Below are 12,317 nucleotides of genomic sequence, written 5' to 3' on the forward strand. Positions count from 1 at the left end.
AAGATATTTTCCTGAATCCTTACCAGAGCAGGTGACCTCAAAATGCTCCATAAGGAAAGGGCTCTTTAAGAAAGAAACTCAGATGCTTAAGCAAATAAAAATATCATAAAATAGTATTTTTTTATCTGAAAATATAATTTACTTATATAGGCTCTCAGTCAACCACTGTCAAAGTATATTATTTTTTGAATATTATTTGTTTGAACATTTGTCAAGGCCAAAATCCGATCCTATCAACTCTGCTAACTTAACAAATTGTGTTTCAACTTCTGCTATCACAAGGAAAATTGCTACATGCTTTGTAGTCTTGGACAACTACCCAGATAACTAACAATGCTTTTCATATGACAACTAACAACTGTCCTGAAGGAATCCCAAGATCTCCTTCAAGTCTTACAGATGATCAAACACATCACATCTTTAGAGCTGAAGGTCTTAAAATGCAGCACACACAGCTCGCAGCTTCTATGAGGAGTGACAGCATTTCAGTGACAATGCAGCAACAAGAAACCAAAAGTTTCGTTAATAAAAGGATGGAATTTATTTCCTTGCTAATAAGCTTTCACTATTATGGACTAGAAAAACCCCAGTATTACAATCCTGTGGAACAGCTCTGCTGTCATTGTTAAACTTTCTCACAGTATTGGCTCCCAGATGCACTATGTGTCCTTTTTTAGGGGATGACTGATGCACTGTACAGGTAAACGAGGTCACTGGCACACAGTATTTGCAGTCTGAAGTCCCAGGCTGGCAAAGGCCTGTCTTTATGCATTCTGTGTGGTTCCAAATACTCTATTCACAATTATTTTTTCTCCTTTCAGCATCAAGGCCTATGAAAATCAGTGGAGTGAGGTGTGATGGAAACAGTCAATCAAGCATAGAATACCATGCCTGCACACTACAATTTTACTGTCTTAAGTGTGTAACAAAGTTTCCTGACTGACTTGCCACAGGGCATTTGCTGTGTTTGTGAAGATGTGTCAAGAATAGGCCTTGAGATGACATGTCATGCATTTAACTCCTGCACTGACCATTGTTTTGTGCTAACTACAAAACATGCCCTAATTACTATGAAAGCTATTATAAATCATTGCTTATAATTTATTACAAATATCCCACAGGGAAAAAATCCTGCAACTGATTCCACAGGACCAAGCTCATCTACACCCCTAAGCTAAGAAATAGGTTTCAAAAGCATGCAAACTGATTTGGCAAGGCAAAATAACCATTGATTTGGGGACTTTTATTTCCAGATTAATTACCTGCTGAGTGTGTGCAATTAGCATATTGTAATGACTAAAATAATTTTTAAAAATCTAATGATTGGATAAAAACACCCCACAAAATATCAACATTTAATGGAAGGCTATTTCACATTCTTCATGCATATAGACAGGACTCACAGTATTGTATTCCACTTCAATTATTTGATCCCCTGTTGTGGATTTGGCTGTAACTTTCAGTATTCCAGGAGTTCCTTCCTCAACCCGCTCAACCTATAACAATTTGGGGATTGGATGGGGTAAAAAAAAAAAGTTTCAAATACAAATATACCAATGTATGTTTTTCCCACCAAATATCATTGAGAGAGTTTTAACCATGATCTAAAATTAGGCACTTACTCTAAAGATTCTTTACATTTCTACTTGCATATTTTAATGTGTTTTTTATGTCCCTGCATTTATTTTTATGACCAACAAAACAAAATCTCATTTCTGTTTTTAAAAGTGGTCTCATGGTTCAGTTCTTGTCCAAGCCCATCACATGACCTGGGGACATATGCCCTCATTCCTCTAGGGACAGAGGAAGCAAGTAGGAAGGAAACACCATCAGACATTTTCTCTAAGTGCTGCCATCATTCCCTCCACCCATGGGAAGCTACTGTCATAGAAAAGCCTCATCAATGCATACAACAGACATGTAAGTGTGACATGCAATACTTAACATAACTCTGGGAAATTTTAGTGTTGAAACTACAGATGAAAAGGTACTTTTCAACAACACCCTTGTTCCTACTTCATGTTCAATATTTAGACGCAGAAAGAGCAAAGTTTCTGATAAAGATTTTATTTCTGTCCATTTTTTAAACTTAGAAAAGCCAACTGTGCCATCTTACCAACCTTAAAGGATCACTGTGCTAAACTGCTTCTATTCAAAGGCAACATTATTTATAATAATTCATCTTCTACCTTCAAAAGTCCCAACAAAAAGTTTTAATAAGCACAACATGCATAACTTCAAACATGATGTGTGAAAGAGATGAGAAAACCTGCTAAAAACCTATGAAGCAACTTAAGCTGAAGGATATTCAGCTTCAGAAACAGGGCCAAATACTTTATTCCCATTGAAATCAAAGACATATAGTGACGGGACAGGGCAAAATACACAGAAGTGCATTTTGTGATGGTGGCAATGGACTGCTTATCACAGGATGCATCTGGAGGAGCCTGTTTGCCATTTAGTTGAAATTATCTGCTTCTAAACACAGCTTCCTTCTTTCTCATTCCCAATTAGGGCTTACAAAAGGCCATGTCTGCAACAAAACCTAGATAATCATCCCTACTTTTCATACAGCATGGGATTTATGCAACAAAAACCTGCATAAAAACGAAGTTCCTGGAGAGATCCATTTTGTCTTCTTACAGCAACTCTCATTCTGTGAGAGATGCTCAGACCCACAGTAGGAACTGGCAAGAGCATTTTTAAAGCTGCTCTTGATACTGCTAAGAATGGAAATAAATAGTCTTCACTGAATTTTAAACCCCAAAGTGTTAAACTCAGCAGCACATTGGTTTAACACCAAATTGAAATTGCTTAACACGTGATTTGCTATTTCAAAATAAGTATGGTGAAAAAACCATAAAGAAAAATACTGTTAGCACCCTCTGAAGTCTTTGATAGGGCAATTTTCCATTAGAAAAGCTCCAGAACTTCTAATTTGGTTTAAATTCAAGCTGAATTTACCTACATATGTGCCTATAAGTATATGTAAGTAGCTGCATGAGCACTCTTACGGAATTCAACAAAAATTTAGCAAGTATTTAAGGACTCTGCCAAGTAAATTATACAGATGATACTTCTAAAGACCATTTACATTTCTGGATAGTCCACTAATCCTCAGCATATAAACAGAATTTGCCGGCTGAAAATTTGAAAATTGGCAATGAAAAATGGAATTGTTTTTGATGCACTGGGCCCTGATCTTAGAGGAAATTATGTATCTGCTTAATTATGGGCCTGCAAGAAGAACCAGGATAAGCAGGTGTAACATTTTCTGTGTAACATAAATTAACCCAACCAATTCTGATAAAAACAGTGAACTTCATAATCTCACAAAATTTTCATATTAAGATTAATTAGTTCAATTAATTGAGTTTCATGGAGTTGGTTTAAAACAAAAATTAACCCATTCTATGTCACAGCAGATACTGTAATGAAAGTTCAACTTTTGTATTAACTAAAATAATTTACATCTTAAAACATTATGATAGGTACATCCCAATCAATTGTAGTCACTTTGAGCCTACCTTGATTGGCACAAACTCCCTAATGAAGTTGACTCCATGTTCTTTCATATATTCACCAATTCTGTTTGCCATGTCCTGGTCAAATCCTCTTAAGAGAATGGATCTCACCATTACAGTGACATCTAATCCAAGGCCTGCAAGAAATCCTGCACACTCCAAGGCAACATAGGAAGCTCCAACCACCAGGGTTCTCCCTGGACAGTAAGGCAGAGAGAAAAGGTCATCACTGAAAAAAAAAAAGAAAAGGAAAAAGGAAATTAGAGGCAGTCAGAAAAATGTAGTGTGCTTCAGATTTATATTTTTTTTTTCTGTAAGAATAGAATTTTATTCCTTTTCCTGTTCACAAAAAACACCCTGCTTAATTTTTTGGAAGTTCATCTGGAATACAAAATCAGTATATGACAGATGAAAAAGTTATGTTTAGGAGTACATATACAAAAAAAAAGGAGTATGAAAATTCTGAATCACCACAAAAATGTGGAGAGTTTTTTTAACAGAAATTTAGGACAAATTGTTGAAAAAGCTAGGTGTTTATTTCCCCTCTAAATCTTGCTTTAAATATTTTGCTGCAAATTTAACTCATGAGAACTAAAAGTGGAAGGGGTTCGGCTTTAAGATAAAGTACCATCATCACTTTGAAGATTTGTCCTTTTGCTGAAGCATTATACACAGTGCCAGATATACACACAACAACAATAACAGGCAAAGATAGAAGTATGAAATTATGGAAAACATGCTCCTTTTCTGCTTTTCATTTCTTTCAACTGCTTCATCAAGTGACATCAGTTCTACCACACTTTGGACCTAGGCTATAAAACTAGGGCTTCTCCACAGAGCCAGGACTCATGGTGGCACCACATTTACACACTTACAGTCTGACAGTACAGTTCTGTGAATATTTCACTCTAAAATAAGTGTCCCTTTTCTCAACGTGATGCAATAAAACGTGATTGTGCAATTAAATGCTGTAGCATAGCTCCTATATGCCAAGGAACTCAACGAAGATTACACAGATAGCCTCAATCTGATAGTCTAACTCTGGGATTTCTGAGTCCTCCATCTTGAAGCCACTTTAAAGCCCCACTTTACAGGCTGTATTATCTGTCATCTTTAATTTCATTGCCACTTATTAAAAGGGAATCACACCACTTGGTGTTTAGGTTTCAGAGGAATTGTGCCAATTATTTATTTCATTGCTATAGGTTTGCCGGCCTGTAATTCCAACCTCTGTTTCTACAGCAAGTAACTTAAAAGATACTCTGATATGAAAACACATTTTATCTTCATATAACATTTTTGCTTGCCATTAGCAATTAATCAGACACTCAAAACCAATTTTTTCCAAAACTGAATTACCTTCACTGAGTAGCTGGGAAAAAAATTGCGCTCAAGACTGCCCCAGTGCATGAAGACAGATTCCTACCAACTTCATAACATCAGCAGCTGTGCTATTTCCACTTTCCCTAATATCTAAGTGCGGAGTTTTCTTTCAAGTAGACTGTGCTCCTCAGTGTGGGGACGTATTTACATACAAGGAATGACTTTGTATTCCTCCCTGTTTTTACCTGCTAATGCAATATTCCCTGTCTCCAGGTATACCCAGGTAGCGTGGTCGTTCACCGGTGGCAATGATAAATGTCTCAGCTGTGTACAGCTTCTCAACTCCCTTTTTGTTCGTTGCCTGCATACAAAGTATTAGTGCAAAGTGAGCGCTTTACAGTCCCACCACAGGAAAAATTATTCTATTTGAAAAGTATCTCTATTCAGACACCACTACAGGAAGACACAGCAAAGAATGGCTATGAAGTACCTTAATTGTGTGTGGCCCGACAAATTCTCCATATGCATTCTCATACATGACCTTCTTGTCCCTCAGGGCAACCCGATAGCCCCAGTTCAGTGAACCAATGTAATTCTGAACAGATTCTGTCATGGTCATCCAGTTGTGTTTGACTGTCAGCAACAAAAGAGGAAGGTTCACCTTTTAGTCTGAGTTTTTCTTTTTCCACAGCAAAATTGCTATTCTCAAAGAGATTATTTTCATGACCCATTCTTACTGGGTTTGTCTTACTCCTGTTTTATTTCAGGGTAAAGATACTGAAATTCAAAGAATTACATCAGCACAGATAACATGAGAGGTCACAGTGCAATAGGTATGACTTAAAACATTGAAAATTAAGACTTACTGAATTATTGACAGTTTTATATTGACAGATATATATTGACAGCTGTAAGCAGGTGACATTGCTCAACAAATGAAGACAATGCATGTCTGAGAGGTGCCTCTGCATGCTTCCAAATACAGGATTGCAGCCTAAATAAATCATAATCCCATAACCATGCACATCAGAGATAATAAAAAGTAAAATCTGTCTTCTTACACAGTAGTGATAGACACTTGGGGAAAGGAAATCCTTGCTTGTAACTATAAGAAGTTTCTGTCAGTCAACATTCTGGTGTATTCTCTTAGATGTTGTGGTACATCCAGAAATGGAGAAGCACCTTATTGCTTTTTTCATACAACAGTCTCATCAATTACTAACATGATCAGGAGCTATTAGCAAACAGATAAAACATGGAGGCAATAAGCCCCATGGCTTTAGACTTGAAAGGCACTTCAATTTATGTGTAAGCTCTCCAAAGTTGCCTCACATTGTCAAAGCCAGCATATGCTGCACTGCAACATGCACCTGATTATGAAGCACCTCAGGATTTTCAATGCAAATGACAAAACTGGAAAAAGTGTCCTTCTTTACCTTCTTCTGTAAACTGCCACCCAAATTTGCGTGAATCTTGCAAGGCTTGTCCCAGTAAAGCTGCCTGGTGCATCAATTTTTTAGGTATACAGCCCACATTTACACATGTTCCTCCAAGACCTGAGAGAAAGGAACAGAATGTGGTTTTCACATCAATGTAGCAGATTTCAAACATGAAAACAAGAGTCTCTGAGCAAAGCTCCTTTATAAGAGGATTGCAATGAAGAGAAATTTACCCCACGAGCTTCCCTGAGGTGTAGGCATGACAAAGTCCAGCACCATCACTTTCTTTTCGTATTTGGCAGCCTCCTGCAAAACAAATTAAATAAGATACATACCTAAATATTAGAAGTTAAACTTGAAGTAGATAATAACATCATGCATTGCTGAAAAGCTTTGTGAGTTTTAATTAAGTACAGTGAATGATTTGCAAGGGAGCAGACAGTCATTAATCTTCTGAATTCATCTGTGCATTCAGTAGGAAAAAGACGCTGAAAGGCCAAAAAAGGCATTCATTCTACTACAAAACAACATGGCACCAGCTGATACACAGGAGACTCTGTGAGTCCAACCTCCTCTTCACTCCTCCATCTTGTCACTTTGTTCAGACTATTTCCCAACATACCCATTTACTTTTAACCTACTTAACAAACTCCTAATTAATCCAATTTTTCTTTCAATGGTTTCTCCAGCATTTGTTTGAAAACACATCAGAAAATGACACAACCAGTCACATGGCCAAGCATGACAACCTTAATGACTCTATGATCCTATATTCCCCCTAAGTTTCACTAGCAAATCTACAATTAATGCCTGTAAATGATACTGAAAACCATCCCATGAGATGAAGCAAAATATTTTTGCTACTTGGAGTAGCCACAACTATGCTGGCATCATATGATGAATTCTTAGACATGTGAGCAGTAACAACTATATGAACAGGGTATTACTCTAAGGCCTTGGGTTTGGTTTGGGAGGAGCTGGACAGCCTTCAGCATTCTGTTACCGGTAATACTTGTTAATCCAAATATTTGACAATCAGAATTTCAATTTTAAATGAATCTTACTTCATGCAAAATGCAAATCACACTACAAATAACACAGGCTATAGACACCTTCAGAAAATATTGCTGTGCTGGATTTCCACTTCCAATAAAGTGGAATATAATAAATAATAATTTATTATTAATAGACCAATAAAGGTCTGGCCAAGAAGCTAATTCCTAGCCATTATCAGCACCTCTGAGAAAGTTCCTCAGAAAGGCACTTTGGGACTGAGACGCATCATTAAAGCTCCTTTATGATGACAACTCTTAAGCACTGCTCCAAAGAGCCTTAACCAGGGTTAGCTAAGCAGAACACATGGATTCCCAAGCTTGCCTTTAGCGACATGCTCACATAACACAGCATTGCATCGCCACCTTGGCGGAGATCATACACAGATATAACCACTTCTGAGTGGGCTGAGTGATCTGGCCACAGCCACAAACCTGCCCTTTAGGTTCTCAAACCTTTCAGGGCTCAGTGCAGTGCTGCAGCAATGCAGCAAGGCTGCTCCAGCACCATTCTGAGTCTGTAGCTGAGTTGTACCAAGTCAGCCTGACAGTGTTTGCATCCCCTGTGGAGAATGGCCTCCAAAGGAGCAAGCTCTGGGCACAATGTAGAGAGGAAGTTGTGAACACAAAGGTGCAGGTTTCCGAGTGAAAAGCACACATCTAACCAGTCTGGGTAAACTGCTGCAAGCCTGAGTGCAGGTATCTGGAACTTTGTATGAGAGCTGTGTAGCTGGGTTTTTTTTCTGTTTTGGTTTGGTTTTTTTAAAACACTCTTAGTGAATTATTTTTAAAAAATTGAACAATCTAAGTAAAAGTCAGAAGTTTATGTGTGTAAAACAGTTTCACTTCAACTATATTAAACTGATTAGAAATACACACATTACTACTGATAGGGATGTCGACTTTATTGATCTACCATCTTCTGTTCTACTTAACAATCAGGTGAGAACACTGAGAATCAATATGCTTCACATACTGAGTTGAAGGAATTAGGCAGTTTATTTTCCTACTTCTACTTAGGCAGTTTATTTTCCACACTTTTTCTATTCTACAACTGAAAAATGATGCAATAAACATCACTGTGCCAGTCTTCTTACAGAAATTTCAACTGCTGGCTTCTTATTACTGCAAACTCTTTTTGCATTACTGCAAACTCTATTTTACTCTTGTTAATCTCTCCTGACCCAGAACCTCTCCATCCTCTGAAAACCAGGACTTGCTTCTCTTTGTGGTTCTCAGAACTTTCATAGATCTTTCCTTCAGTCTTCAATCTTACACCATGACAACAGTGCCCCTATTGATAGGAAGCAGTAAACTACGAAAATAGATGGATCTACAATCCATCACTCAGCCCTGCACATTTCCATTATAACAGAAGTACTTCTAAGAGACCAGGGTTCACTGTGAATCCAACACTATTCTGAAATATTTTCTCCTTATTTTCTTTCACTGTGCATGACCTCCTCCACTTCTCGAGAACAAAAGAAATGCTCCCAAATGGAGGAATGATCCAGCTCCAGGTCTTGAACAACAAAGTAATTTTATTCACAGGAATGCTCAATTCACTTCTAAATAGCTAATCCTACCATAGACAGAAGAAACGCCATGCGCCTGACTACCGATGTAAAGGAGAGCTACTAACTTACACTAAATTTCTTCAAGTTTAAAATATTTGGCATTATGACAGCTCTAACAGCTGGAGTATTTTGTACCAGCATTTTTAAATTTTATTTAATTCTAGATACACTTCTAATATCCTAACAAATACCCCATAATTATCCTAACAAAATATCTAAATATCCTAACAAAACCCCATAATTCATCTGGCTACAGGCAGGAAACACCAGACCCTGGAAAGGAAGGGTGAGACCATAGCGTAAGTATAGGCAAAATCTCCATTTATGCAACTATGTAAGCTCAAAAATCACAGAATCTCCCCCATTGCCAGGAATTAAAACAAGATACACAACTATGTCTGAAAAGATACTACTTCTATACGAAAGTAGATACCTCCTGATGTTAATTTTGAATGGAACCTTTTAATTGTTTAGTTGAGTTTAAATTCAACTTCTAAAACACTATCAAGATATCTACCTGCTGTTTTCCAGCAGCATCATCTCCCATAAATGGGGACCAAGTTTCATTCTAGTAAGGAGTTTTAGGGAATATTAAGGCGTATACAATGTTTTCCTTCTTCAGAACATAGAGAAAAGAATATTGAATAATTGGCACTAACCAAAATGGTGAAAAAGCAAAATAGTGAAAGAAATTTCACCGATCAGACAAAAGTGTTATGCCCCTACAGTGTTGGAGATACCAAATCCAAGACACTGGGGATATCACCCACCTACTTACAAGGAAAGTATAAATGTGTATTTTCCTCCTCATACCTTGGCAGCTGCCAGACCTCCTGAGCCTCCACCGATGACAATGAGATCATAGTCATAGGAATCTGGCACTGGCATAAACCCATTCACTTCCATTGTCTTCCAAGGATTTTCTTCTTCCTTATGTGCCTGAACAGAAAAAACAAAAAGTATTTGGGAATATTGAAACATTACCTACAGTATTCATAAATTAGTATTTTCAGTTGCAAATATTGTGATAAGAGAACATAATTGCATTTGAATTTTCTGAGCTCTGCTTTTAATTAGCTTTTAAATTCATCTTTGTAATCCATCTATGAATAGCTCTATACCTGTCAGATACTGAACTATATATTTTCTTGTTCATTGGAGTACTTGGGCTTCCTTGCAGAACTTAGTTTCCCACAACAATGCAACCCTAGAGCCTCCTCATACTGTACACCACGATACATAACTGCTGACACAAGCATTCCATTAATTTATTTTATTCTTTTCATCTGCCCTGGACTTCCATAATTAGTGTTTTTCCCCTCCTCCTGCATATGTTTGTAGGAAAATACAACAATCCTATGCAATGCTGTACTAATCCTCAATAATTACCAGCCTTACTAACAGAATGAACAGAACTGAATGAAGAAAACCATCTCTGAAATCTGTGGTTTTGTAATATGCCAGTGTTTATCATCTCTTTGGTTTAGCACAACTTTGGCATTAAATGGATCAAGTGTGACCACTATGGTTTCACAAAAGATATATTTTGTTTAATCACAGAAATCACTATGACAGAAAAACTACCCAATAGTCCTAAAATGCATTTTGGCAGTTTATGCCATGAACGTGGCACTCTCTTCATATACACTTTCTAAAATGAGCCTTCATACTTAATTTATGAAACTCCAATTTATTAGGGCTTCAGACCTTCAAGCCTTTGGAGTTCTGGCAAAATTCTCAATGCCTCTCAAATTGCAGGACAAGACCTGGAGTGAGTAAAAACCAGATTCTTTAGCTGATGTAAATCAGTGAGCATCAACTAAAGTAATGAAAAAGCTTTTAAGACCCAACCCATCAACTAAGAAACCCATACTTTGTCACTTTACAAATATGTGTTTCTGTCTGTCTAGCTTGGTAGGACTTGATTCAGTACTACTGGAATAGTTGTGGCAAATCAAAGGAAAGAGAAGAGCCCAAAGAAGTTTCCCTTGTCTTTTCATCCTGATTTTGTTTTGCATTAAACAGCCCTTTGTACTCAACCCATTCTACTGTTGCCTTCCTCTGAGGTTATTCCCTCTCCATCACCCTCCTCTGAGGCTTGATTAGTCCCTCTCTATAACTGTGTCTACTCTACTGACTGCTGCCAGTGCAGCCATCCCACTGACAAAAATCCCCTCTTGCTTAGATGAATTACACAGCAATGCCAGGAGAAATTCAGGCTGCATATCTGTCTGCACAAAGTTAGATTGTAGTAGTATTTCATAACCCCAGGCAGCATGTTAACACTAGACACAAAACCTAGAAAACACCTGAGGCTGCTGTGAAGACATCCAAAAATACCTCATTCTCCTTTCTCTCCTCCTCCTGCTCCACCACCCCTGTCACTGAACCTACTTTGCACTTGATTCCCTTTTTTCTATTTTGCTAACACTGCCATTAGCCAGGATCAAACTTCCTACCACAATAAGAGCAGAGGGGCATGTATTGTACTGCAATATGCAGCTTCACTTCATTTGTATTTAGTGATATAAAATCAGAGAAAGGGTGCCTTTTCAAAGCACACCTTGCTAGCTTAGTGGAAACAGGACAGTGCGAAGCATAAGGGGAGACTAACTCCCCCACAGTCATCAGACCCAGCTACCAAGAATAGTATCTTGATGATGAACAGAAGGAAACCACACCAACTACTCGTTTGCTTAGATCACTACTTTTATCATGCTAGGTTTTTTTTCTTCTCCTTTTAAAAATGCTTTGTTTTCACATGAAATATGAAACTTCAGTTTTTGTTTCCTACTGTTTGGTTCATTTCTCATTAATTCTTCATAATAGCTCTTTATGAAAACATATTAAAAGCTTAGATTAGACAAAGTAGATTACAAGCTTCCTCTCTTCCTCCCAAACCCTGCTCCAAAGCAGACAGGCTCTTGACAAGCTCCACATCCCATTTACTGGGGGAACTTCTTCATGACCATGATCCCATCCTGAGAACAGATCATCTCTACTCTTCACCCATAACTACAAATTTTACAATAACTTCTACACGCTGATTATTTTTCAATGTCAAAAATTACAGACTTTGAAATGTACCTCCCCCTACCTTTAAAGTTCTCTCATGATCTCCTGTTTGCTTCTCCCGTGCCGAAACAACTGGCTGGGAAGTTTCTGCTGCTGCTTCGCCCTGCCCTTCTTGCAGCTTCGGGGCTCCCCCTGTGAAATCAAGGATAAAATAACCTAGTGTGTGGAGAGATGTCCTTTATGAGGGCTGTGCTCCTCGAGAGAAATTATCTGGGGGAGTGGCCTGGCAGCTTCATCGCTTCCTCATCTGTGGCATGTCTGGCCCAGGGGAGAGTTTCCTAAGGCGACTCATGACTCATTTTCAATGTTAGGATGACTTGCAATATT

At 37.9% G+C, this 12,317-nt stretch overlaps 1 protein-coding gene across 1 annotated transcript in view; it reads right to left on the bottom strand.

Annotated features, from left to right (window-relative positions):
- The window catches only part of TXNRD1 (thioredoxin reductase 1), a 27,280-nt gene that overhangs the window by 12,839 nt on the left and 2,124 nt on the right, over positions 1-12,317 (bottom strand). Inside the window, exons 2-9 of the mRNA XM_005430079.2 lie at positions 12,013-12,122; positions 9,729-9,854; positions 6,520-6,592; positions 6,284-6,403; positions 5,338-5,480; positions 5,093-5,208; positions 3,528-3,753; positions 1,404-1,496 (exon numbers count right to left, since the gene is read on the bottom strand). Coding sequence (XP_005430136.1) covers positions 1,404-1,496; positions 3,528-3,753; positions 5,093-5,208; positions 5,338-5,480; positions 6,284-6,403; positions 6,520-6,592; positions 9,729-9,821 — 864 coding nt within the window. The 5' untranslated portion in view covers positions 9,822-9,854; positions 12,013-12,122. The remainder of the gene's footprint in view (positions 1-1,403; positions 1,497-3,527; positions 3,754-5,092; positions 5,209-5,337; positions 5,481-6,283; positions 6,404-6,519; positions 6,593-9,728; positions 9,855-12,012; positions 12,123-12,317) is intronic.

The sequence above is a fragment of the Geospiza fortis genome, unplaced genomic scaffold, assembly GCF_000277835.1.
Source record: "Geospiza fortis unplaced genomic scaffold, GeoFor_1.0 scaffold650, whole genome shotgun sequence".
In the NCBI taxonomy this organism is placed as follows: domain Eukaryota; kingdom Metazoa; phylum Chordata; class Aves; order Passeriformes; family Thraupidae; genus Geospiza; species Geospiza fortis.